We start from the raw sequence: 26650 nt of genomic DNA on the forward strand, positions 1-26650 counted from the left end.
TCATGATGAATGACTTTTTTGATGATAAGCTGTAATCTATTGGCTAGGATTTTGTTGAGAATTTTTCCATCTATATTCATGAGTGAGATTGGTCTGAAATTCTCCTTTTTGTTTGGGTCTTTTCCTGGTTTTGGTATCAGGGTGATGTTTGCTTCATAGAATGTGTTGGGGAAGATTCCTTCTTCCTCAATTTTTTGGAATAATTTCTGCAGTACAGGAATAAGCTCTTCCTTGAAGGTTTGATAGAATTCTGGAGTGAAGCCATCTGGACCAGGGCATTTTTTAGTTGGAAGCTTTTTTATTGTTTCTTTGATCTCAGTGCTTGAAATTGGTCTGTTCAGGAGGTCTATTTCTTCCTGGCCAAGTCTAGGGAGAGGGTGTGATTCCAAATATTGATCCATTTCCTTCACATTGTCAAATTTCTGGGCATACAGTTTCTGGTAGTATTCAGAGATGATCTCTTGTATCTCTGTGGGATCAGTTGTTATTTCCCCTTTATCATTTCTGATTGAGGTTACTAGAGATTTTACTTTTCTATTTCTAGTTAGTCTGGCCAATGGTTTATCTATTTTATTTATTTTTTCAAAAAACCAACTCCTTGTTTCATTAATTTTCTGAATGATTCTTTTGTTTTCAATTTCATTGATCTCTGATTTGATTTTGGAGATTTCTTTTCTTCTACTGAGTTTAGGCTTAGATTGTTCTTCTTTTTCCAATTCCATAAGGTCTCTTGTGAGATTGTTGATGTGCTCTCTGTCTGTTTTTCGAATGTAGGCATCTAAAGCGATGAATTTTCCTCTCAAAACTGCTTTTGCAGTATCCCACAGGTTTTGGTAGCTTGTGTCTTCATTGTTGTTATGCTTAAGGAAGTTAGTGATTTCCTGTTTGATTTCTTCCTGCACCCATCTGTTATTCAACAGAAGATTGTTTAATTTCCATGCCTTTGGATGGGGTCGAGCATTTTTGTTAGAGTTGAGTTCCACCTTTAGTGCCTTATGGTCTGAAAAGATACAAGGTAAAATTTCAATTCTTTTGATTCTGTTGATATTTGTTTTGTGTCCCAGGATATGATCAATTTTGGAGAATGTTCCATGGGGTGATGAGAAGAATGTATATTCTTTATCTTTGGGGTGGAGTGTTCTATATGCGTCTATCAAGCATAGTTGTTCTAGGGTCTCATTTAAATCTCTTATATCTTTGTTTAATTTCTGTTTAGAGGATCTGTCCAGCTCTGTAAGAGGTGTGTTAAAGTCCCCTGTTATGATGGTATTATCAGATATCATATTGCTCAGACTGAGTAAGGTCTGTTTCAAGAATCTGGGAGCATTTAAATTTGGTGCATAGATATTTAGAATTGAAATGTCTTCTTGTTGTAGTTTTCCCTTGACCAATATAAAGTGACCATCTTTGTCTTTTTTGACTTTAGTTGCTTTAAATCCATATGTATCTGAAAATAAGATTGCAACTCCTCTTTTCTTCTGAATTCCATTTGCCTGAAAAATTGTCTTCCAACCCTTGACTCGGAGCTTTAATTTGTCTTTTGAAGCCAGGTGTGTTTCTTGCAGACAGCAAATGGATGGCTTGTGTTTTTTAATCCAGTCAGCCAATCTATGTCTCTTCAGTGGGGAATTCAAGCCATTAACATTTATGGAGATAATTGATAAGTGTGGTAGTATTCTATTCGTCTTATTTGGTGAGAGTCCATTGCTTAGTTTTATCTTTTGCATCAGTGTGGAGGTTAGGTTCTGTCCTTTGATTTCTGAGTTCTTACTTTGCTGCTGATCCATTGTGGTGGTCAGTGTGCAGAACAGGTTGAAGTATTCCCTGTAGAGCTGGTCTTGTTGTGGTGAATTTCCTCAATGTTTGTATATCCGTAAATGATTTGATTTCTCCATCAATTTTGAAGCTTAGCTTAGCAGGGTACAGAATTCTGGGCTGCAAATTGTTCTGTTTAAGTAGATTAAAGGTAGATGACCATTGTCTTCTTGCTTGGAAAGTTTCATTAGAGAAGTCTGAGGTCACTCTGATGGATTTGCCCCTGTAGGTCAACTGGCGCTTACTCCTGGCAGCTTGCAGAATCTTTTCTTTTGTCTTGACTTTGGACAGGTTCATCACAATGTGTCTTGGAGAAGCTCGGTTAGAGTTGAGGCGACCTGGGGTCCGATAGCCCTCTGAAAGCAGTGTGTCAGAATCTTTGGTGATGTTTGGGAAATTTTCTTTTATAATATTCTCTAGTATGGCTTCCATTCCTCTGGGGCATTCTTCTTCCCCTTCTGGAATTCCTATAACTCGTATGTTGGAACGTTTCATAAAGTCCCATAATTCTGACAGTGAACGTTCTGCTTTCTCTCTCTTCTTTTCTGCCTCTTTTACTATCTGAGTTATCTCAAAAACTTTGTCTTCTACCTCTGAAATTCTTTCTTCTGCATGGTCTAACCTGTTGCTGATACTTTCCATTGCATCTTTAAGTTCCCTGATTGACTGTTTCATTTCCTTCAGCTCTGCCATATCCTTTTTATATTCTTCATATCGTTCATCTCTGATTTGATTCTGTTTTTGGATTTCCTTTTGGTTATTTTCCACTTTATTAGCAGTTTCCTTCATTGTTTCCATCATTTCTTTCATTGTTTTCAACATGTGTATTCTAAATTCCCTTTCTGTCATTCCTAACATTTCTGTATAGGTGGAATCCTCTGCAGTAGCTACCTCATGGTCCCTTGGCGGGGTTGTTCTGGACTGGTTCTTCATGTTGCCTGGAGTTTTCTGCTGATTCTTCCTCATGAGTGATTTCTTTTATCTGTTTCCTTGCCCTAATTTTCCTTTCACTTCCTCTTGCTCTTTAAGTTCTTGTGCCTGTGGACTAAGGGTTACAGGACCAGAAAGGTGAGAAGGTTGAAGAGCAAAAAAGGGATGAAAGAAAGGAGGACCGAGTGATAAGAAAAAAAAAGAAAGATAGAGAAAGGAGAGGGGGTAGGGATAAGGAATATTGACAAAAAGAAGAGAGGCACAGAAAGAGGGAGACAGGGCAATATAGGTGTACAGTAGGGTACTTTGACACAACCTTAAAAAACCCCACCTTCTGGGGGTTGGGTGCCCAGTTGGGTGGTTCCCTTGAGGTCAGCAGCTCTTTGCTAACCTGGTCAGACACAGTACCCCACCTCCACCAAGTAGAGAGGAAAGACAAAAATGCTATAAATCAAACTAAAACAAGCAAACAGAAAACTTTATGGCGATAAAATTGGGTGAAAAACCAAGTGATAGCGGTAGAAACACTAGCAAAAATGAAGTTGTAGTTATTAAAAAAGGCAGCAATGGGAAATTATAATTAAACTAGAAAAATTGAGAAAGAAAAAGGGATCTGTATGGAAAAGATTGAAATTAAGAAACAAAAGAACATCAACAACGTCAAAATAAACAAACAAAAAAACCCAACCAAACAAAAAAAAAAGAAAAAAAAATACACAACCAAAAACAAAGCAGTTTGTATATGTTGTTGAATATTGTCTGGGCAACACGTGGTCTTTTGGGGTATGAGATGTTAGTCACAGTTCTGATACGACTGGAGGCTGCTGATTTCTCAAACCCCAGCAGGTAGACACCCTAAATCTCTCTTCAGCCCACTTAAAAGGCACTTTGAACTTGTAAACTTGCTGAGCAGAAGCTTTCCCAGCTTTCTCGCTGGAATCACTGCTGAAGTGGCTATGCACTTACTCAGTGTGCCAAAACCGGTCTCACTCTGCCCCTGAGGGTTAGGGCTGCAAGGCGGCTCAGACCCCACCCTTAGGCTACTTGGTTGCTGGGTTACCAGCTCCCACCCGTTTCTAGCTCTGCTACCCTGAGGGCGGAGCTTGCCGGGGCAGATCACTGACAATGGATCCGTGTGACCCACCGCCAAACACTATTAGCTCCGTCTGGCTCAGCGGCTCAGACTGGGGCCCTAGACAACGGCCAAAGTTCTCCGCACTCCCACTCAGGCCTTCCCCAAGGCAGTTCAACTCAGTGCCAAGTCCAAGGACATCAAAAGAGTTCACAGGTAAGGCCTTTCTGGTTTGCAGTCTCGCTGCTACTGAACTTACAGTTGTGGGCGGGTTTAGACGGGTTGAACACACGCGACCACTGCCGGTTTTCCACTGTTTTAGTCCTCCTCTTGGGGTCCAGAAGTCTCTCGCTGACTCCCTGTATCCTCATAGGAGTGATGATAGGCAGTTCCCACCAGCCAGAGATGCCTGGAGTCCTATCTCCCCAGACTCACGGTGCCCAGATGCAAGGAAGCTGTTACTCGGCTGCCATCTTGCTCCGCCCCTATGTGTGTGTATTTTTAAGCAAAACAAACACCTGCCATATGAAGTAGATCCAGAGTTGCAAACTGGGAAGCCTGTAGTCCAATTAAATGCAGAACCTTGGTTGGGTTTTTTTGGTCAGTGCATTTGACGGAGCTCCCTATTTTGAAATAAGGAACTTACCATAAAAATCCACATTTCTAGCATCTCATGAAAAGTTAGGGGATCTGGCAATACAGTGCCTATATTCTCACACTGGCCTCAATTGGTAGAGCTGAAAAGCAAGTGCCCTTTTGACAAACTCCCACTTGCCTCAGTCCCCACCACTCCCTATTGTCTCTGACATGGAGGCCAAGGTCAATTACTATATATCATTGGCTTTGTTGTTGCTTTTCTCTGGAAAGTTTAAATGATAAGTGAAAGTTTTCTTATATATGCACATCTCTTTCAAGAGAGTAAAAGTAAAAGATGAACTGAGATGACCACATGGTCAGGAAAATGGGCCCATCTTCCTTCCTTCTTTTATATTACTTGTATGACATTGTGGGTCCTTGGTTTGCTGCCTCTGATAGAAAGCACTCAGTAGAGTGAGAGAGAAGGGGAATAAACTGGGGGCAATTGGCAGAAAGGCAGAGTTTAAACTTTGTTTAAAGTGATTTCTTTTTAAAGATGATCTGCAAAATTGTAGCATTTTTAAATTTGGACGGTGGGAATATAGATATATTCTGTACTCTCCTATATGTTTAAAATGCTTGCTGTTGAAATTGCTGAAATCAAAAAGAAAATATTCTGTGTTCTCAGCATGGGGCAGGGGCTGTGCTGGGGGCTAGTAGGTGCAAGGGTAAAGAAGGCTTCCCGAGGGAGGGGTGGGAGGTCAAGGTTTAACAAATGGCAGAAAGTGAAGGGCTCCATGTCCAAGAGGTCTCTAGCCAGGGGAAGGTGTATGAGAGAGATGGTCATGGGGCCAGAAGTTGGGGCGAGGGGAACACACCGACGCCTGGCCTGACTCATCCTTACCCCGCCAGGCCCATCCTGTGCACGACCGGCAGTGTTTCTAAGGATGTGTGCCTATTTTTAGAGGAGAGATTTATTTCTTTCCATTTCAACTGTTTACTTCTGTCCTGGGCTTGCAATCTTGCCGGTTTGTGTTACAAAGGAAAACCACGACCCTGTGGACCAAACTTGGCTGCTTCCTGGATGGCCAGGAGCGCCCTCTGCCTTACAGGATATGACTTGGGGCACAGGTGGGGAGGATTTTACAATTGTGTGGAGTCTGACAGGAGGCCATGTAGAATGACAGAAGCCCCAGGTTCTCTTCCTGGCTCTGCCACCGACTTACTGGGTGACGTTGAATAAGACTTTTCTCCCTCTCTCAACTTCAGGGTTTTGTTGTTGTTATTTTGATGTTTCATCACTAAAATGGCGATAATAACACACTTATCCCAGAGGATTGGTATGAACGTTTGGTGAAATACACAAAGCACCAAGTGAATGACTCACGTGCAAGACAGACTCCATAAATTAGGGTTTCTCTGCCTGCATGGGACACACAGATGCCAGAAGTGAGCAGGGCTGGGGTGCTGTTAGATGGTTGCCAAGTGTCTTTGATGCTTTGGGATTCTACAGTTCTAGGTTTTCCACCAACTCTTCCTGGGCAATTCATGGCCCTTTGTTCTCAGAACTCTCAACACATTGTAAGCTAAGGAAGGCAGGGTCTGTCTGAATTCAGTCTCTCACTCAATGGTATGATTCTGGCCATGCATTTCTTGATCTAGAGAATGGTATTCCCAACCTAGGAGGATCAATCTCATAGGATCCTTGTGGGGATTGTATGAGATGACGCCCACAGAATGCTTAGCATAGCACCTCGCCTGTAAGAAGACATCTATAGAAAACAATAGTTTATTATTATGATTGTTACTTCAGGCTTTGCAGGGGATCTGTTGCTTTTTATAATTGTTTCTATGGTTATACTGTGTCACAGATTCCTAACGGCTGACTTTAAAATCAACTCTTTGGACCCAATTTCTTTGTAAGGTTGAAATTATCTCTGCCATCTTCTCTCCTGCAAATATTTTGATCCTTTCACTGAGACAGTTTTAAAAATGTATTCTGCCTTTTCCCCAAAGTCTCATTAACAAGCAGTATTTATAGTTAAATTCTTTGTGTTGGTAGATTCACAATGTCTTTTTTTAAAAGAGTAATATTTATGGTGAAAATAACATAACCACTTCAAAAGAAATCAAATTGAAAAAGCCAGTTTGCTGGTCTGCAGTCTGTTCTCCAAGTTCCCTTCTGGCCAGTCCCACAGGTGCTCCCAGGAGGGTGATGGCTAAAAATACAGATGACAGGGCCTAGGCCATCTAGGTTGGAATCCCGGCATCACCCAGGTTACCTTGTAGGCAGGTTATTTCATCTCTCCGAGACTCAGTTTCCCCATCTTTAAAATGGGGCCAGTGCCTGAAGCTTCTCGGAGGACTAAATGTGATTAGTAGCCCCATAGAGCTTTACCCATGGCACACCCAGTAAACACTGAGTAACTGTTGATCATATGAGAACTGTACACTGTTGCCTGTTACAGTGACTTGTCATTCTTAAACTTCTCCTCTCCACAAGCCCCCGCTGCCTGGCACAAAGGCAATCTGAGGAGTTGGCTCAGCTTCAGAGCAGCATCCACTTAACTCCAGAGAGACAAGAAAGGGCAGATCCTCTGGGGAATCAGTCAACAGTGGATACTTTTAGCACATGAAGCATTCCTTTCCTGAGGGAGTCCAAGTGCAACAATCTCATGATAAGCTCGAGTTTTTCCAGAGTGAGAGATAGAAAGTTTCGGGGATTTTTTTTTTTAATATGCACAAGTTTGGAATCCTCTGCGGCAAACAGTTGCTTTCAGTTGCTTTCCAGCTCCTTGTAGTCTACTCTGTCACATGACCCTGGGGCTTAACAATTGCATAATGGAAAGCGTCAGCCCCTGAAGTGTGTGTCCTGTTCAGGAGTGGCTCAAGAAACCATAGGTGGTTAGAGTTGGAGACAGTGTCTGAGGCCGTCTAGGCTAACTGTGGCCATTTCACGGATAGGGAAAAATGAGAACCAAAGAGGGAAAATTGTGTGCTTACTTCTGCAGCAGAGGTAGGACTAGAACATGGATTTCCGCAGCTCAGGCTCTTTCCAGGAAGAAAGAATGATTTTGCACCCAGCACCCTCTCAAACCACAAAACCAGAGCATGTCTGCAGCCCAAACTATCTTCTGGAAGCCTCCCATTAAGCCTTAGAGAAACGTGGCTAGACTCTAGACCGATACCATGGCTCTGCCACTGCCTAGTTGTGGGACTTTGGACAAGTTGTTTCCTTCTCAGTTTCCTCATCTGTAAAATGGGGGTGATAATAGTGCCTGCTTCACAGGATCATGATGATGAGTTAATATTTTCAAAGTGCTCAGAACAGCACCTGTACTTGGTGTCACAGAAGCACTTGTTAAACAAAAATAAAAACAGGAGGAACATGGAACGTAACAGAGTGGTCAGTGCCCCAGATGCCAAGGAACAAGGGTTCTGATCTGGTTCTATCTGGATGTGTGACTCTCTATGGGCTCAGCTCCTGCTCCGTAAGTTTTCAGGATAGGGAGCTGGACCCCTGCTGGTAGGCTCAGAGCCCCTCATACCTTTGGCCTCTGCCTGCGCTATGATTTCAGAGCCTGGGCTAAGGTAGGGTGAAACTGGAGCTGGAGTGTTTGTGCATGTGTGCTCAGAAAGAAAGGCCTTTTCAAAACTCACTGTCTTGCAAATCAGGTAACAGAGGCGATCTCAGTGAAGGGGCCAATGTGTGTCTCGGACCAAAGCCCACCGGCCACTGCCATTATCTCCCACTCTCACTCTGGTTTCTCTTCTCTTTTCTTTGAACTGAGAGAGAAAGGAGTCTTTGAAAAATGTCATTTGTGAAACCACAGTGGCATGAGAATCACAGGTTTCAGATGGCTCAGGCCCACTCCCAAATCCGTATTCTCTGCTGCCTTTCTCCTGCCAGCAATCTGTCTGAGGCCTGTTTGTAATCTGAGTCCCCATGCCCTGGTCCCCTGGTCGAGTGAGTTAGGCAGCAAGGCAAGCTGCAGGCACCCTATCCCTCCAGTGGCACATGGGAGGGGACTCTCTCCTGTTAGTCACCTGGGCAGACAGCTGGCTGTGCCAGAGCCACAGAGGTCCCGAGGTGGGGCTGTGAGGCCAGATATTCTGCTGTGCGGGGCGGGGGCCCTGTGGGAGGTCTTTGCCAGCCTAAGGGTGAGTGGGAGCTCCCTGCGGGTCTTGGTGCAGTGCCCAAGGCTACACTCTCCATTCTGTGGCGGCTGCTCCACCTGTTCCCCCACCTCTAGGCCTGGTGCTGGCTCTGACCCTTGCCATCATTGCCCCCACTTGTAGCCATAGCCCAGTTTAACCTCATCTCCCTCCAGCAACTGAGGACAACTCCCAAAGCCAAAAAACCAGAGAGAGCAGGCCTGCAGGGCCTTCTCTGGGGAGGGCAAAGATTCCCCCATGGCACCTCCTTTGACCTCTCACTGGTCTCCCTGGCATCCCCCAGTCCATGTGTCCCCAGCATTGGTGCCTGAGACCCACTATGCCCACTGACCCTCAAGGCCTTCCCGGGCCCACTGAGAAAACTTGAAACTCTCCAGTCTGCTTTGCAACCCCCCTCCCCCAATATCTAGCTCCAACCCCCTTTCCATTTGCATCTGACCCTCCCCAGAAAGCACACTGACACGCTCCATCACCAGTTACCTCCACACAGAAGCCTTTGCCCTTGGTCTTTGCTTGAGGGCTTCACTCAGCCTGGAATTAGAAAAATCCAGGGCCCAGTACCAGTATTACCTGCTCTGTGAAGCCTCCCACCGGTAAGGATTAATCTCTCTCCCATCTCTGTGTCCCCCCCCCCCGTGTAGGATGCTGTTTATCCTTTGTACTTCCCACTGGCCTGAGCCCGAGGGCAGAGTGCCTGCCAGGCTCCCTGGTGCCCAGCACAGGCCTGGTGCTGGCAGGTAACTGGGTCACACTCATTGAGTTGACCAGAAGTGGCTACTTCTTCCTTTTGTTCTCCCTTTTTAGAGCTGTTTGTTCCTGTAATTCTAGGCAACAGTGATCTAGGATAGAATTAGAACAGAATATTTTACAGCTTGACTGTTCTGGGCTACGGCATCTGTTTTTACTGAAACTCAAGCCACTGGGGAGGTGCGATGCAGGGGAGGAAGGAGGGACCCAAGGCTTTCCCCACCAAGCCCACTTGTAATCACATGTCAGGAGGGGATAACAGTGAACATGAGAAAGACGAGGACATGCTGTAGAAGGATTTGTCATTCTAGGGGGCCTGGAATCCAGGATCCTTAGACCAGGAATCTGAGTTATCTAGAAAGAAACCACTTAGTGAAACTGGAAATAAGACCAGCTTATAAATCACCCTGAAAGGGACTAACCAACTCTGTCATTTCATGGATGGGGACACTGAGGCCTAGAAAGGACAGCAACTGGCCTGAGGTCACATGGAGTGAAAAACACAGGGTTGGGACGGGACATCTAACTTCTAGTCCTACATTTTCCAGCTAAATTGTGCTCCCTGTACATTTGCAGCTATTATTTGTAGGTTAGTGAAATGATATTGAAGTTGTGGTATGGTGTTTTAGAGGCTAGAGTGCAGTGGCACCACCATAGCTCATTGCAACCTTGAACTCCTGGGCTCAAGCCTTCCTCCCACTTCACCCTCCCAGGTACCTGGGACTATAGGCATGCACCATCATGACGACTAATTTTTTGTAGAGATCGGCTTCTCACTATATTGCTCAGGCTAGTCTCAAACTCTTGGCCTCAAATGATCCTCCTGTTTCAGCCTCCCAAAGTGCTAGGATTACATGTGTGAGCCACTGTGCCTGGCCTAAAGTGTTGTGTTTTGTTTTGTTTTTTATGGATTGCTGTTAAACCAGAGTTGAGTAATGATTGGTTTTTTCAAAAGGCACAAAACTCTCCATTTTTATTTAAAAATGCATAAAATGGAAAATTCACTTTACCAATAACATTCATTATACCTTCTCTGTGCTGGGTATTGACCTGGGCGTCTGGGACATATTCACAGCCCTTTCTCACAGCTCCAGCGGGGCTTGCTAGATGGAATTTACAACCAAGGAGCCACCTGTCTCTTGAGACTGTGTACCCTGACTGCAGAGGTCTCAGTATGAAACAAACTTCTTCAATGTGCAAACTATAAAATGCAGGAATAAACCATCAAACAAGTGAGAGAGATTGTTCTAGTCCTTTATTTCTCAGTGGATTCATCCCACAACAAATGTTCTCCACTGTCCTGAAGCAGTTGGTTTAATATAATGGGAAATTGTCTTTTGAAGACTTGGTAACAGCACCAGCTAGGTAGCAATACATTGCAGGGTGGGGACAACATTCCCTGGAAGGCTCTGAACCAGCAGGCAATCTATGTTGCTGTTTCTCCCATAGCTGGGATTCATAGGTCCAGGAATTGAGGTTGGAAATAGGAGTGGTACCACTTACCATGACTCCTACTGATCCACTAGCAAAATTTTTGCTTCCTGTTCCTACGACCTCATGTTGACCTAGAAGTCTTAGTTTCAAGCATGCGGCTAGGGCACTGGCCACATGCACCGGAGCTGGCGGGTTCTAACCCAGCCCGGGCCTACCAAACAACAATAACAACTACAACAACAAAAAAAATAGCCAGGTGTTGTTGCGGGTTCCTGTAGTCCCCGCTACTTGGGAGACTGAGGCAAGAGAATCGCTTAAGCCCAAGAATTTGAGGTTCCTGTGAGCTGTGATGCCATAGCACTCTACTGAGTGAGACTCTGTCTTTAAAAAAAAGAAGTCTTAGTTTCAAAGGAGGAATGCTTCTACCAGGAGAAACACTGAACTGGAAGTTAAAATTGCCACCAGGCCAAGCTCAGCAGTGTGCACCTATCATCCCAGCTATTAGGAGGCTAAGGGAGGGGGATCACTTGAGCCCAGAAGCCAGAGGTTGCAGTGAGCTATGATGATGCCACTGTACTCTCTACCCAGGGTGACATAGCAAGACTTTTTCTCTAAAAATCCAACAAAAGCCCCAATTGCCACCTGACTAATTTGAGCTTTTCTTGCTTCTGAATCAACAGGCAAAGAAGGGAGTTACTGTGCTGGCTGGGGTCACTGATCCTGACTACCAAAGGGAAATTGGGCAGCTACTGCCCAGGGAAGTAAGCACACATATGTCTGGAATATTGGTGCTCCCTTAGGACATTTTTTAGTATTACTGTGCCCAATAATTAAGGTCAATGGAAAAGTACAACCCAATCCATGTAGGACTACTAATGGCTGAGCCAGGGGTGGGGAACCTGTGTCACATGTGGCCCTCCAGATCCCCAAGGGCAACCCCTCCACTGAATCCAAACTTCACAGAACAAATCCCTCTGTTAAAAGGATTTGTTCTGTAAAATTCGGATTCAGTCAAAAGGCCTCACTCAAGAAACCAAGCAAATGAAGATTTGGGTCACCCATCAGCGAAAGAATCATAACTGCTTGCTGAAGGCAAAGGGGATACAGAAAGAGTAATGAGGGGGTGGGAGTTATAAATGTCAGCTACAACACCTGATCAATCGCAGAAATGAGGACTGTAATTATCATGAAAACTTTCTTTTTAGTTTGTGGACATGTTAGTGCATGTGGGTAGCAAATGCCTTTGGTTTCCTTCCCCCTCTTATTCCCTTATCATTAAACATAGATGGATTGACTTTATATCAGAGTATTTAAGTGTTGTTAATTTTACATCATTACATGTAAGTTATAGGACATGGGGGGAGAAGAGTAAACCTCACTCAAGGACTTTACTACTTCTTCTGGGGAAGGAGTTAGTGTATTTACCATTTACACAGGATAGTTGTATCCTCTTAGGCAGAATTATGACCATCTAATTGTGCTTATTTGGATGTTTGGTAGAGTTTGAAGAGGTGTGCATGCGTGCCAAGTTGACAAGGGGTGGACTTGTGATGGTAAATTTTATGTGTCAACTTGACTGGCCATGAGGGCCCAGACATTTGGTCAAATATTATTCTGAATGTTTCTGTAGGAGTGTTTCTGGATGAGATTGACATATGGGTGAAGCAGATTGCCCTCCCTAATGTGGGTGGGCCCCATCCAATCAGTTGAAAGCCTGAATAGAATAAAAAAGCTGATCCTCCCACAAGAAGGAGGAATTTCCTCCTGCCTGGCTGCCTTGAGCTGGCACATAATTTTTTTCCTGCCCTTGGAATTGAACTAAAACATTGGCACTTCCTGGGTCTTCAGCCTGCCTGCATTTGGACTGGAATTCTATTACTGGCCCTCCTGGTTCTCCAGCTTACTGACTATAGATCTTGGGACTTCCCAGCCTCTACAACCAAGTGAGCTAATTCCTCATAATAAATCTCTTTATATGTATGTGTGCATGTATCAATATATATCCTGTTGGTTCTCTTTCTCTCAAAAACTCTGATATAACACATTTTTCAAAATCCTGCAAAGGCAAAGTTATTCTAATGTCACTCCCACATAAGGAAGAAAGGAAGTGGTAGCTTTAGGAAGGGCACATCTGTCCCTCCCCAGATGGTCATGATGTGCTCCGTGCACCTGTGATAATGTGATCCCCTCTGGCACCTACTCACATCAGGGTCCAGCTCATCCAGCTCATTTTCCAGGGTCCTGAGCTCTTCCTCGGTTAGGGCTCCAAGGATTTCATCTTCATCCAAATCACGGTATTTCTCTAGCTCTCGTCTGTATGACATTATGGAAGAGCTTGTCGTTGTCTCCTCAGTTTCTATGCTGATGTATGTATGACCTGCCAGAAAGACAAAAATCTTAGAAAAATCGTCCTTTGATTTGCTCTTTCAAAGCTAATGGATGCTCATCATTCACATGGTGCCCTGGGCATGTTTTATGAATTGCAGGATCATAATTACTACAGTGGAACACTGCACAGAGTTTGACTAATTCTCTAATAAAAGTATGCAAGGTAAAAGTCCTGGGGGCGTGGGATTTAATGAATCGTAATCGGTTGCAATTGGCACGGACATTAATTACAAGTAAATGGGTGATTATAAATGGCTTATGAGTGCCTGAAAACAATTTTATTCTTCAAGTAGTTCAAATATTTTTCTGTATAATCCTCTACCTTTCACCCTACACCTACTGGGAATTGCAAATGCTGTAAACTGCCTGATTTTCAAAGGGGGAAGGTATAAAATGGTTGAGGGTCTACTGCATGCAGGCTCTCACCTGCCCCATCTCATTCAATCATCACAAAAAAGGTTCCAATAGAAATAGCTAACTTTAGCCACCACACACCAAGCCATGTATTAAACAGATTTTCTAGTTTAACCTGTAAGTAAGTATTTACCATTACTCCCATTGTACAGATGAGGACACTGAGCTCAGAGAGATGAAGTGATTCACCCAAATCACACCACTGGAAAGTGGCAGGTCCACATTTGAGCCCATGTCTGTTGGCCATCTGAGCCTGCACTGCTCTGACCATTGCATCAGAATTGCCCAATGTCGTACACACACAGTCAGAAGGAGACTGTCTAGGCCACACCCCTCATTTGACTTGCAAAGGAGCTGGTTTGGAGAGAAGAGGTGGTTTGCTCAGGGACCCAGGAAGACCAAGGTCCACGTCTACAGCTTCTCAGGCTTCTCTCTCTTGCTAGAGAAGGCTACTGTTCATCGTCCACCTCACCTCTCTGCCACTTCCCACCGCCATGACATTTGCAGACCTGTTGACTCACCCAAGTCTCACAAAACACCTTGTTAAGACTTTCAATTAAAACCATTTTATCAATGAAGAAACCGAGCCATGGCCTCAGGTGCTCTCCATTACACCACACTGCCTCTCACCTAAGCTGGGAGGGACAATGAGACCTCGGTCCTTCTGTCGTCCAGTTTAACTAAAGCTGTCTGGTAACATGACAAGCCTAGCAAAGTCTCGGCATCTCCTCACTCAGCAAAGTTCATCATGGCCCACAGCATGGGGCCCCACTTCTCTCTTCAGCTCACAGCACTGGCCCCACTTCTCCATGAAGCTGACAGCCCTGGGCCCCACTTCTCTCTTCAGCTGACAGCACTGGGCCCACTTCTCTCTTCAGCTGACAGCACTGGGCCCACTTCTCTCTTCAGCTGACAGCACTGGGCCCACTTCTCTCTTCAGCTGACAGCACTGGGCCCACTTCTCTCTTCAGCTGACAGCACTGGGCCCACTTCTCTCTTCAGCTGACAGCACTGGGCCAACTTCTCTCTTCAGCTGACAGCACTGGGCCCACTTCTCTCTTCAGCTGACAGCACTGGGCTTACTTCTCTCTGTAACTCACTGCACCGGGTCCCACTTTTCTCCGCAGCTCACAGCCCTACTTCCCTCTTCAGTTCACAGCACTGGGCCCCCACTTCTCTCTTCAGCTGACAGAACTGGGCCCCACGTCTCTCCGCAGCTCACAGCACTGCGCCCACTTCTCTCCGCAGCTCACAGCACTGGGCCCCATTTCTCTCCGCAGCTCACAGCACTGGGCCCCACGTCTCTCTGCAGCTCACAGCACTGGGCCAACTTCTCTCTGCAGCTCATGCTTCTCGTCTCCTGCTTGGCTTCCTCGTGGATGGGTCTGGGTTTGCTCCATCTCCCTCTCCCAGGGCCCAGCCCAGGACTATGCTTACCACAGGAACTTTCCCATTGCAAGGAACCCAATTCCAGTTCTCTACCTGCCTTTGGTGGTTGATCATGCAGCCCAGAGGAGATTCTGGGCCCTTCTCCTCTTGGGAAATATCAACTTGCTGCAGAAGCTGCTATTATCTCTGTGTATGTCCAGTCCTTAAACCTACCTGCGCTGACCCACCAGACTTCCTTTCTGATGCTAATGGGCTGGCAGGTAAGGCATTAGCTCAGGACTTCTTTAAATTCTGCAGAATAGAATGTAGTACTGTGTGTAAAATCAGTGTGATGGATTGAATTGAATTGTGTCCCCCAAAAATCTGTATGATGACATTCAAACCCCCAGTGCCTCAGTCACCCAGTACCATATTACTGGTAAGAATGTGACCTTACCTGGATATAAGGGTCATTGCAGATGTCATTAGTTAAGTTTAGAAGAGATTACGTGGGAGTAGCATGGGCCCTTCGTCCGTGTGACTGTGTCCTTATAAAAAGGAGAGATTTGAACACAGGTGTACATGCAAGAACACTGCCACGTGACGATGAAGGCAGAGATTGGGGGGATGCCTCTACAAGTTGAGGTATGCCAAAGATTGACAGAAAACCACCAGAAGCTAGGGGAGAAACATTCCTCATAGGTTTCAAAAGGAGCAGTATTGCTGATACTGAGTCAGACTGCTGGTCTCCAGAACTGTGGGGTAGTAAAAGTATCCATCGTTTAAGCCCCTAGGTTTGTAGTACCCTGTTACAGCGGCCCTAGCAAACTTTTTTTTTTGAGACAGAGTCTCACTCTGTCATCCTTGGTAGAGTGCCGTGGTGTCACAGCTCACAGCAACCTCCAACTCTTGGGCTTAAGCGATTCTCTTGCCTCAGCCTCCCCAATAGCTGGGACTACAGGCGCCCACCACAATGCCCGGCTATTTTTTGGTTGTAGTTGTTGTTCGGCAGACCTGGGCTGGATACGAACCTGCCAGCTCTGGTGTATGGGGCTGGCACCCTAGTCGCTGATCTACAGGCACTGAGCCAGCCCTAGCAAACTTCTATGATTAGTGCCACCTTCTCCACCGTAGTTTATATTTTCAGATCCCCCCATAAAAGCAAACAAAGCAAACCCATGACTCATCTGTGAAATGACTGATCAAATTTTCCAAAGTAGAGAAAAATGAATACTAGGAAAATACAACCAACCGATCGAAAAGCTGGGGTTCGTTTTTAAGTAAAAAGAATTAAAATAATCAAAAATAAACTAAAACCAAAGTTTTGCTGAGCTAACAGAGAGAGTGTCCATCTCAGAAAATAGAGAGCACACTTTATAGTGTGAGTCTGAGCGTGTGAGCACACTTGTAGAAGAAATCCAAGGATACGACAGCTGGCTTGATTAGAAGGACTTGCTTCCCAAATACAGAAACACCAATACCATCCTTTTCTCTAAGAATGGCTCAGCATGGCCTGACATCTTCTTTTGACCAGACCCGAAGAATGCAATGTTCAGACCATAAATGGGCCCTTTCCTTGATCCATTTCTATTTACTTCCAAAGAAAGTACAACCAGCTGACAATGCTCTGGTATAGATGACAAAAACCTGCCTGAAGGCCCTTGGGGAACAACCTAATTTGGTTCTTCCTATGTGAAGCCAGGACAGGGAGGATTTATGATATTCATTCTGGGGCCAAGAGGGACCCCAGTGAAGGGCACAGAGGCTTCCAGAACCAATGCACAGGGATGTCCAGAACCTCCTCCCAACTAGTTTAACCTATAAGTAAGTATTTACCATTACTCCCATTGTGCAGATAAGGACCACTGAGAGAGCACAAGGTCTTGGTGCTCCAACAAGTTCTGGGTTAGATGAAGCTCCACAGGGCTCTGGACCTCAGGGCTTCTCAAACACCTGGGTTGGCCACTGTATGGTGGGATCTCCCAGAGGAGTGGGTGGCAAGCATAGTTTCCCAATCCTTTCAATCATAACACTGTATCTCTGTGAAACTTCTCCCTGAATTGGAATCTCATGAGACAAAGTTTAGAAAAAACAGCCTTAGACTTACTTCTGGGTCACATCAGGGAGCCACTTAGAACCCCATAGAGGGACATAGGGACAGGACTAGCTGGGGCACACTTCTGGGGACAGGTTTGGAGCCATGGGAGCATCCCATGCTTGTTACTTTTTCCACCTGACTCACTTTATAGATGATTTGGGGTAAAATCCTTAGAAAAAGAGTTGTAGATGGACCCTAGGGACTGGACAAGCCAGGATGCAGGAACCGGGGAGAAAGGAACCCATTATCGAAGCCAGCTTAGGAAAAGGGTCTGGGGAAGGAGCCAGAAGAGAGAAGGAGGTGGCAACGAGGGGCCTGGTGAAAGGAAATGCGGGGGGGGCTTAGGCCTCCTCCAGAGATGCCACCCCCAGTGGGGCAATCATTACAGTTCCTCTTATCTCCCCCAGGAAAGTTAAGGTACCACTCACACACATCCCAAGGCACTGTTAAATTCAAAAATCGCATTATCAGGGGATTTAATAAGCCCTTTCTAATGTCAAGTGTCCCGTGAATATTACAAAGTGGTGAGGCATTACATTAAATAAGCACAGGGGAACTGAGAGCTCCTAAGGTAAACCATGAAGCTGTCAGCTTCGGGCCACACTCACCCTCTTGGCTGGCAGGGATGGGAGCTGTGGTCGAAGAACTGGAGGTGGGGAAGGGGCAGACTGGGACGGAGGTGATACCGGTACAGCCACAGAGTTCCCTGCAAGCCCAGTCTTAAAATATGGCTTAGAAGAGATTGCATTTTATAACTGATCATAAAAGGCCTCCATTTCCTAATAAAAGATGTGTCAGGGACAAAACATAGCCTTGAGACTCACAGGACTTCAGTTGGAGCACTAATTGTGAAGGGACTCCCTAGGTGACCCTCCCTAAGTTCCTTCCCTCCTTATTGGGTGACCCGAGTGATTTTAACTGCACCAAGGGGAGGTCTCTGGTTCTGAGAAAGTGCCTCCAGGGCCCTGCAGGGGGTCAAGGCTAACTGAGGGGGTTCACCCCTGATTTTAACTGATGGGTTTATTTGGGGTTCCAGATGAGACTTCCCTTGAAGAAAGGATTCTTTGGCTTGAATAAAAAAGTGAAACTCACTGGACTGGGTTTCCTGGTCTGTAAGCGAGAGGCTAAAAGTAGTCATTCCTACGGGGTGTCCTGAGGATTAAGTGACAACAAGCAGACAGGGAAGCCACATGAGGAATGGGCTTCCCAGATGTGAGCCTCTGCTATGAGGCTGCTGCCTTCCCCCATACACTGTCCCCGGTTTCTAGCCCTGTGCCAGGCCCAGAGGTCCCATTTGGGGACAGAGAACCTGGGCCAGGCCTTTCTCTTCTCAGATGCTCTGGTTTCCTGTTGTTGTCATGGAAAGACTGGACCAGGTCAGGGACAGCTGGGAATCCTAGAGGGGAGGAACAGGCAGGAAGAGGGTGATGAAGCCACCGGGTTCCCCATGTGGCGCACGTGGGGCAGAACGGCTCTTCCGTTACTACTCTGAGTAAGAGTTGGTTGGAAAAAGAAACGGACAGGTTAATAAATTAAAAAACCCTTACAAACATAAATCTTCCAAATCTCATGTCTATTTTACATTTACAGCTCATCTGGCCACTCTGCTCCTTCACGGCAGAAGCCTTAAGCTTCCACTAAGTATGAAAAAACGGAATTTACGAGCTGTGCCAGGAAGTACAACTCGGCAGGTTGGACAGTAAAAATTAGAGGGTCAAGGACTGAGGCCATCCATCAGGAAAGCTTCGGAAACGGAAGCTCCAAAATGCGGCAGCTCTGGAACACGAAGGGCCCTTTTTTAGTGGGTCCAGGCACTTCTGCTAATGGCATCTCCAGTGTCGCCTGCCTGTGCAGAAACACTTGGGAGGAGGCCCTGGAGCGCGATCATCTTGATTTATGGACTGTACTTCCCTGAGACACGAGTTTGAATGAATATTTTCCAATTATATCGTCTTCTTATTTCAGCCACAGTGAACAACTTGAGGATGAGCAAAGAAAGGTTGATTTACAAAGTTGATCCTTTGTACCCCACCTCCTGGCACATTCATCCCTCTCTTTTGGAAGATGCTTTGGCTGAAGGTATTTTAGGTCATGACCCCTCCTTACTAAATCCTGCATCCCAGGATGATGCCATCTACCTCCCTCTCCAGAACCTCTCTCTTCCTTCGCCTTCAGAATTGCAATGTCTCTCCTGTCCCTCCTGAGAGAGCTGTCACCCCCATCTCCTTTGAAGGGGTACCCTATGGGCAGCCATTCACTGTATCGCGTGACGCTCTCCACACTCAGGTGATTGGACAGAGTGTGTGCCTGGCTCAAGGGCAGCCGATTGATTGACCAGTCAGTGACAATGTCCCAAGGTGAGGTGGCTTAGGACAATCAAAACAAACAACAACAACAACAAAAAAAAAAAAAAACAACAAAGCAGAGTTGGACACATGGCTCCTTCTTTTCTTTGCATTTGCATTAGTGTTCAGTGAGTGCCCTAAGAAAGCAACATAAACTGAGTGGCTTGAACAGCAGAAACGCAAGCGCTCGGCTCCAGAGGCTGGAAGTCAGAAGTCAGGTGTGGGCAGGGTTGGTTCCTCCCCAGGGCTCTGGGGGGGGATCTGTTCCAGGCCCGTCTCTATTTCTGGTGGCTCAGGCGTTCCTGGCTTGCAGATACCTTCTCCCCTGTGCCCTCACATTGGCTTTCCTCTGTACGTGTCTGTGTCCAAATTTCCCCTTTGAATGAGGACACCAGTCATACTGGACGGGGGCTTCCCTAATGACCTTACCATATTCACAGGTCACTTTCACAGGTGCTGCTTTTGCAGGGACACAATTCCACCCATGACAGTACTGACTTGTCAGGGACAGCTGAGGGAGTGTGGAAACTAAGGCTGTGAAGGAAGAGACGTGGCCGGAGTGAAGGCCCTCCTGCAAGGGAAGGGAGATGGAGAACACGGAGCCCTACAAGGGCCTGGGCCTGTTCCCTCAGGCCTGGGGCACTACGGCGCAAGTTGGCTTTGCGAGACCTCTGTCCACAGCTCTCCCCACGTGTCCCTCTTCATCTTGAGGGACCTCGAAAGAGTCCCTGCTTCTTACGGCCAACAAGAATGACAGCTCCACCTCTTCTGGTCCCCCTCCCTTCCTGGCTCCCCCAGGCTCCTGATGACACCCTGTTCTTGGTTCACCTGTTCCTCTGCTCGTCTCTCTCCTTAACTTCTCACGCTCTCCCTGGCCGGCTGTCCTCTCTTCTCATGAGGGTTCTGTTACCAGTGATAAGCTGATGACCCTCAGATCACCTCTCTCCAGCCCAGACCCCTTCCTGAGCCCCAGTTCCCTCCCTCCATCCGGAGCCCTGCCTAAGTGCCTCTCCCCCTCCACCGCACTCCCCAACCTCCACACCTTTCACACCAACAAGCCTCTCCTTTCATTGTTATAGTTGCTTTTCAAATTGTGGTAAAATACACACCATCTATAACTGAGCATTTTAAGCATCGTCAAGTGTACGGCTCGATGGCATCAAGTACATTCCCGTTGTTCTACAACCGTCACCTCACGCATCTCCAGAACACAGTCATCTACCCCAGCTGAAACTCTGCACCCACTGAACACTCCCCCAGGGCTCCCACCCCTCCCCCAGCCCTGGCAGCTTCCATTTCTTTCTGTCCCTGGGGCTTTGCCTCCTCTAGCTGCCTCAAAGGAGAGGAGTCATGAAGTGAAGTCTCTTTGTCTCTGGAGTCTTATCTCTTTAACATTCATGCACCTCTCTCTCCTCTCCCTCTCTTGGCGCTGCCTCTTGTGATCTGTGTTGTTACCCCAGTCTCCTCACCCGGCCTTTTCCTCAGTTCTCCCACCTTCCTGTCCTCATTCAACTCGGCTTCGAATGATCTTTGTGAAAATCAATCTTCATGCTGCTCCTGAGCTGAAAATGACTCCCACTGTTCCCCATTATGCCAGAGAGAGCACGTGTCCTCAAGGCACGGTCCCCACCCCTGGGTCCCAGGCCTCCTTCCTGGGACACTGTGCCTTTCCTCCCACAGCCTGGTGGGGGAGATGGGGGACCCTCACACCTCTCTGCACCCCAGGCTGGGCAGAGTGTGGTCTGCCATCAAACCAGACATCTCCACACCTCAACCTCCAGTGCTGGCCTGGCTCAGAGTGAAGGCATGGTCCCTGCAGGTGGAACGGAGCTGCCAGTCAGGGATGCAGAGTGTGGAGAGCAGGTGGACAGCCAGATCCTATCCCTGGCCGATGACCAGAAGAGAAAGATAGTCAACCAGCACTCTACTGGGCAGTGTGGGCAGGCAGGGTGTGGAAGCACTAGACAATGGAACTTTGAGGGGTTTCACATCCTCACTTTAGCCAAGATCCAGGTCATAAAATGTGATGCAATAATTATGCCAATAACTGCTCCTCCGATGTGCAGAGACCTTTGCAGCACATAAAAAACAGCCACTTTTATGCCTGCAGTTTCCTGTTCCCAGGGCCTGTTGTCACCTGTGAGGGACAGGTGACAAGCACAAGACAGAAGAGGAGCTCCGTGGCCACCAAGGTCTAGGTCCCACGCTGTCCTGCCACCACTAAGGAGCCCCGCCATGAGGCAGCCTCAGCTTCTCCCCCTGCCCTGCTGAAAGGTTCTTCCAGGTAGGATTTGATACACAATGTCCTGGGTCCAGTGCGACATAAAACAGTGGAACCTTTGTTCAAAAGGCAGAAAAAAAGTGCCATTAAAGATATCAAAATATAAAGTCTCTCCCTTCTCTCATGGTCTTGCTCTTGATCTGTCATGGTGTTTTTTATTTATCCTTAATGCTGTGATCCACAGAGGTGCCCGTGTGCTCCGACTCACGGCACGCACAAGAAGCTGCTGGCTGCCACTTTCCCTCTCCTGTCAGATACCGACGGGCACACCTTGCTCTGGTGGGGGATTGGGAAGTCAATCCAGGCATTTTCCCTTCCCAGGGGCCACTGCCCCAACACGATCATCTGGCTAACCCCTGATCGAGATATGCAGTGTCCTGGCCACTGCCCCCATGCAATCCTTTTGTCCACCTCTGATCCAAGAACCCAGTGTCTTGGCATGGAGGCTGCAACATGATGAGTGATCTCCAAGGGTACTGCAACCCGGTGCCAGGACACTAGGCACTCAGGTCGGGGGTGGGCGAAAGCCCTGCTCTGCGGTTTCCCGCTGGTGGCAGAGTGGGCCCCAGTGGTAGCTGAGCAGGAGTGGGGAAGGGGAGACTGGACGGCACGGGCGGTGGGAGATGGCAAAGGGAGGGGAGCTGGAGTCCAGCAACCCATCCCCAGGAAGCAGATCGGCCACAGGAGGTGGGACTCAAGGCGAGCTGAGGTTCTGAGTCCTGGCGCATGTTCCATCGTCTGTTCAGACTTCACTTAAAAACAAAACTCAAAGATAAAATGATGAAGAATTTCAAGGTCTGTGAACCCACACAGGTGTACAACCTTCTCTCAGCCCTATCCCCAGGGCACACATGCTGAAGGCCCTAGGGACAGACTCAGCCTTTCCCCTCTGTGACGGTCCTCTTCCTCCTTAGTGACTTCCTATTGAAATCTCTAATCCCCGGGGTCTACAGGACACTGGTCCCACACTGGAATGGCGGAGAAAATCAGGACCCCTGGAGTAGGAGTCAGGGAGCTTGGTTTTAAGTCCTGACTTGGGTTGAGGACTTGCTGTGTGACCTTGACCAAGCCGCTGTACTTCTCAAGATCTTTTTCCACAACCTAATTCTCTGGGTAAGTATTTCTCGGGCACCCACTATGTGCAGGAGAGACACTCTTTCTGTCTCTCCCCTTTGCAGAAGAAATGATTAATCATAAGAGAGTCCCAGCTCTCAGGCAGTTTGTAATCAATCAACTTGGGAAGATACAACTTGCACAGAGATCCCTTGGATAGTGTCACACACATCCTCTCAGAGGAGGAGGGGTCCTCTGGGCCATTACCCCCCTTCGTAGATGAGGCCTCATCTCAGATCAGCCTGGTTAAAGGCAAGAGCTTGGACTAGGGATCATGCCCTGGCTGTGCCCTGACTCTAACTAATGGCAGCCTCAGGAACGCCTCTCAGTGCCTCTGAGATTCATGGATCCCTCTGCAAAGTGAGAGCACTGAATGGGAGGGTGTGGCTGAGCAATGAAGAGGAATAGGTGGGGCTTTCTGGTGATCGTCCTTTTACCCCCATAAACCAGCAGTGTCATGTGCTAGCCCCCAAACCAGGGTGAGAACTCTGCTGCCTGAATAAAAGCACAGGGCCCAAGAAAGGGGAACGATGGTCTTCCTTGACTTTGTCCTGGGGCTCAACTCTGGGCCACACTCTTTTGTTTGGGGGTGGTGGTGAGCTTTTTCTTTTTTTAAAAAGGCACAGGTTATATACAGTCAAGTGTGCAAGTCTTAAGTGTACAACTCACTGAATTTGCCCATTTGTGTACACCCATGTAAACACTCAGACGAAGACACAGAGCCTTTCTAGCCTTCCCCCTGAAGGCTTTCTTACAGCCTTTCCCAGGCAGTCTTGTTCAAAGATAACCACTATTCTGACCTTTAAAACCACAGATTCGCTTTGACTATTTTTGAAGATTATGAATAGACAGAAACATAGTGGGTATGTTCTTGGATCTGGTTTCTTTCCCTCAACACTGCATCTGTGAGATTCATCCACGCTGCCATGTGTAGGAACAGTTTGTGCTTTTTCGTTGATGTGTAATATTTCATTATATGAAATATGCCATAATTTATTCATTTACTCTACATTTGACGAGAATTTAGGTTATTTCAAGTATTTGGTAATTACAAATAGTGCTATGAACATGTCTTTTATAGAAATCAGCACTTCTCTTGAGTGTATGCCCAGGCATGGAAGTGCTGGGTCAAAGAATAGGCATACATTTAGTTTTAATAGATATTGTCAAACAGTTTTTCAAAGTAATTGTAGCATTTTAATTTTTCAACAACAACGTATGAGAGTTTCAGTTGCTCCACGTCCTTGCCAACAGTTGGTTCTGTCAGTACTTTTCACGTTAGCCCGTCTGGTGCGTGGGTAGTGGCATTTCATTGTGTATTTTCCTCACAACTAATGATGCTGAGCACATCTCCTGCGCCTATTGGCTGTATGAATGACCTGTGCCACGAATTGGGCCTTTACTCTTCAGTGGTGCTGAGTGAGTTTAGAGAAGGCGAACAGGGTGTCACATGAAGAACAGCTGAAGAACCAGGAAGAACAGGGTCACACTCAGCAAATCTCTAATGGGCTAAGTTTGGGGAAGAGGAAACAGAAGAGGTCTGTGGCTCCCCAGAGGGCAGGAGGCAAGATTACCCAGAGGGCAAGATGACCAGGACACAGATTTCTGATCAATGCAAGGAACTCTGTAACAATAATAACTGTCCAAGCTAGACTGAGTCAGCAGTGAGCACTGTTGCCTCAGGATCATGGGCAGAGATGACAGAATCCGAGATGAGATCTTCCAGAGAGGTCTGATGTGTCGATTGCTGGAGGTAGTTGGGGAGTGGACGAGCTGAGACTCAGGGCTCTTGAAAGCCTGGTTCTGTTATGCACGACATTTTTGGAGCCACTGAATGGAGGAGGATGGGAACTTAGAGACCAGCTATCGTTAGAAGGCTTGTTTTCTGGCTCGTTTGCATTTATTTTCCCTGGCTGATTTCATTCTCTTAGTCATATGGGAAAGCACCTTCTAAAAAAACATGGACACTAAACATAGTGTTTGACTCTGTCACTTTCTGCAGTTGCCAAAAGCCCCTTCCTAGAACACACTGAGTCTTGGAGGTCTGTACATCAGTCAATTTGTCAAGTGGTTGAAATTAGAAAGGTCTGTGTGTGAACATGCATGTATGTTTGCATTTTGCATCTCTCGGGGTCATTATAGTGTCTGAGTCACGGTACGAATCACTGTGAGCAACAGGGTCCAGGAAAAGATTCTGCAAGCATCTTCCTGCCCAAGCTGAGCTGCCCACCTGCCCTCACACCCTATCCTACCCTCCTTCTCTGCAACTTTCCTACTTTAGCCACCCTGAGCTCTTCCCAGGCTCTGCCTCTTTCACACCAGCTGAAGAGGGTTCCAGGAAGCCAAACATCATGATACAAGCAGGAAAGGCCACCAGAGTTTTGTGGGAGCTACTGCGCTGTCTTAGGGTATCCCCCACTCGCCTAAGCCTGAAAGCCCTGTGAGAGCAAGCATCTCTACCCAAATGATCCTACCCAAAGTTCTGCACCTCTCAGGTGCTGAATATGTTTGTTGAATGAGTGAATGAATGCCTAGCATTATTACTGGCATTGCTAGCTAGAAGTCAAAAACCCTGAAAGTTAATTGTACAAAAGCTCATGGAGTTCACTTCTTTTCTCATTCTCCATTTTACAAACATGAACTTTATCCCCTGCCTCATAGCAGGTGTTAACCTAAGGTTGAGCTTTATGATGCACATTTTTATCTTTTCTGAAAAACCAATATGAAAATTAGTATGAACAATGCCAAAAGGTAAATGGCAAATTGGACAAAAATCTTTCTGTTGCACATTGAACAAAAGGTGAATTTGCCTCACAGACAATGAAAAAGAAATAGAACGGACCAGTGAACTGTGGGAAGAGGAAAAGAAGGCAAAACATTCACTTACAAGGAAATCCTACGGCTTCTCAACATGTTAATAGATAATGAAATTCACTCATAGAAAAGCAAATTGAGACATGGAGATATCAGTTCTCATCAATCAGACAAAGACTAAAAAGTCTAAGGATTTCTAGTGTTTATAAGATGTGGGGAGACCAGGATCCTCACTCAGAACAGAAGTTACATTGGTAAACCCACTTTTAGGGCAATGTGAGGCAGATCTATCAAAATGCACACATTCTTTGACTCAGCAATTCCACTTCTAGAAGTTTACTCTATTAGTTTACTCATTGAATTGTACAAACACACACGTACAAATTGTGTGGTTCTAATTGATTTTAGCAAAACGAAAACAACAACAACAACCCAACAACACTGGAAACCACATAAAAATTCATCAACAAGGCACTGGGTAAATAAATTAGAGTATATACAATGGAACAATATTAGCACCATCCTTCAGGCCACTGTTGCCCAGTATGTCACTGCACCTTACGACAGCAAGCATCGTTCTGTACTTACTGCATACCAGGCACGTGCCAAGCTGTATGTGAATTATTTCATGTAATAGTAATAACTCAATGAAGTGGCTACTTTTTTATCCCCATTTTATAGATGAAAAACTGTGAAGAGCAGAAAGGTGAAGTAACCTATTTTAGTTTTCTAGGGCTGCCATAATAAATTACCACAAACTGGATGGCCTAAAACCACAGAAATTTATTCTGTCGCAATTCAGAAGACCAGAAATCTGAAATCAAGGTGTCAGCAGGGCTGGTTCCTTCTGGAGGCTCTGAGTGGGAATCTGGGCTTCGCTCCTGCTTCTGTGATGACTGGTGATCCCAACGATCCTTGGCTCATGGCTGGATGACTTGGATCTGACTCCATCATCCAGGGTCCTTCCTTCTGGTGTGTGTCCACTCTTATGAGGACACCAGCCTAATCCAGTGCGACCTCATTTTCACGTAACTAATTTTGTCTGTAAAAACACTAATTGCAAATAAGGGCACATTCTG

The 26650-nt window shown here is 46.4% G+C and overlaps 1 protein-coding gene across 2 annotated transcripts in view; it reads right to left on the minus strand.

Moving 5' to 3' along the window:
* The window catches only part of TMOD1 (tropomodulin 1), an 85917-nt gene that overhangs the window by 52904 nt on the left and 6363 nt on the right, over nucleotides 1–26650 (minus strand). For both annotated transcript variants that reach the window (XM_053568190.1, XM_053568180.1), the window contains exon 2: nucleotides 12955–13127. In XM_053568190.1, the coding sequence (XP_053424165.1) occupies nucleotides 12955–13074 (120 nt within the window). In that variant the 5' untranslated portion in view covers nucleotides 13075–13127. The remainder of the gene's footprint in view (nucleotides 1–12954; nucleotides 13128–26650) is intronic.

The sequence above is a fragment of the Nycticebus coucang genome, chromosome 2 (assembly GCF_027406575.1).
Source record: "Nycticebus coucang isolate mNycCou1 chromosome 2, mNycCou1.pri, whole genome shotgun sequence".
NCBI lineage: Eukaryota > Metazoa > Chordata > Mammalia > Primates > Lorisidae > Nycticebus > Nycticebus coucang.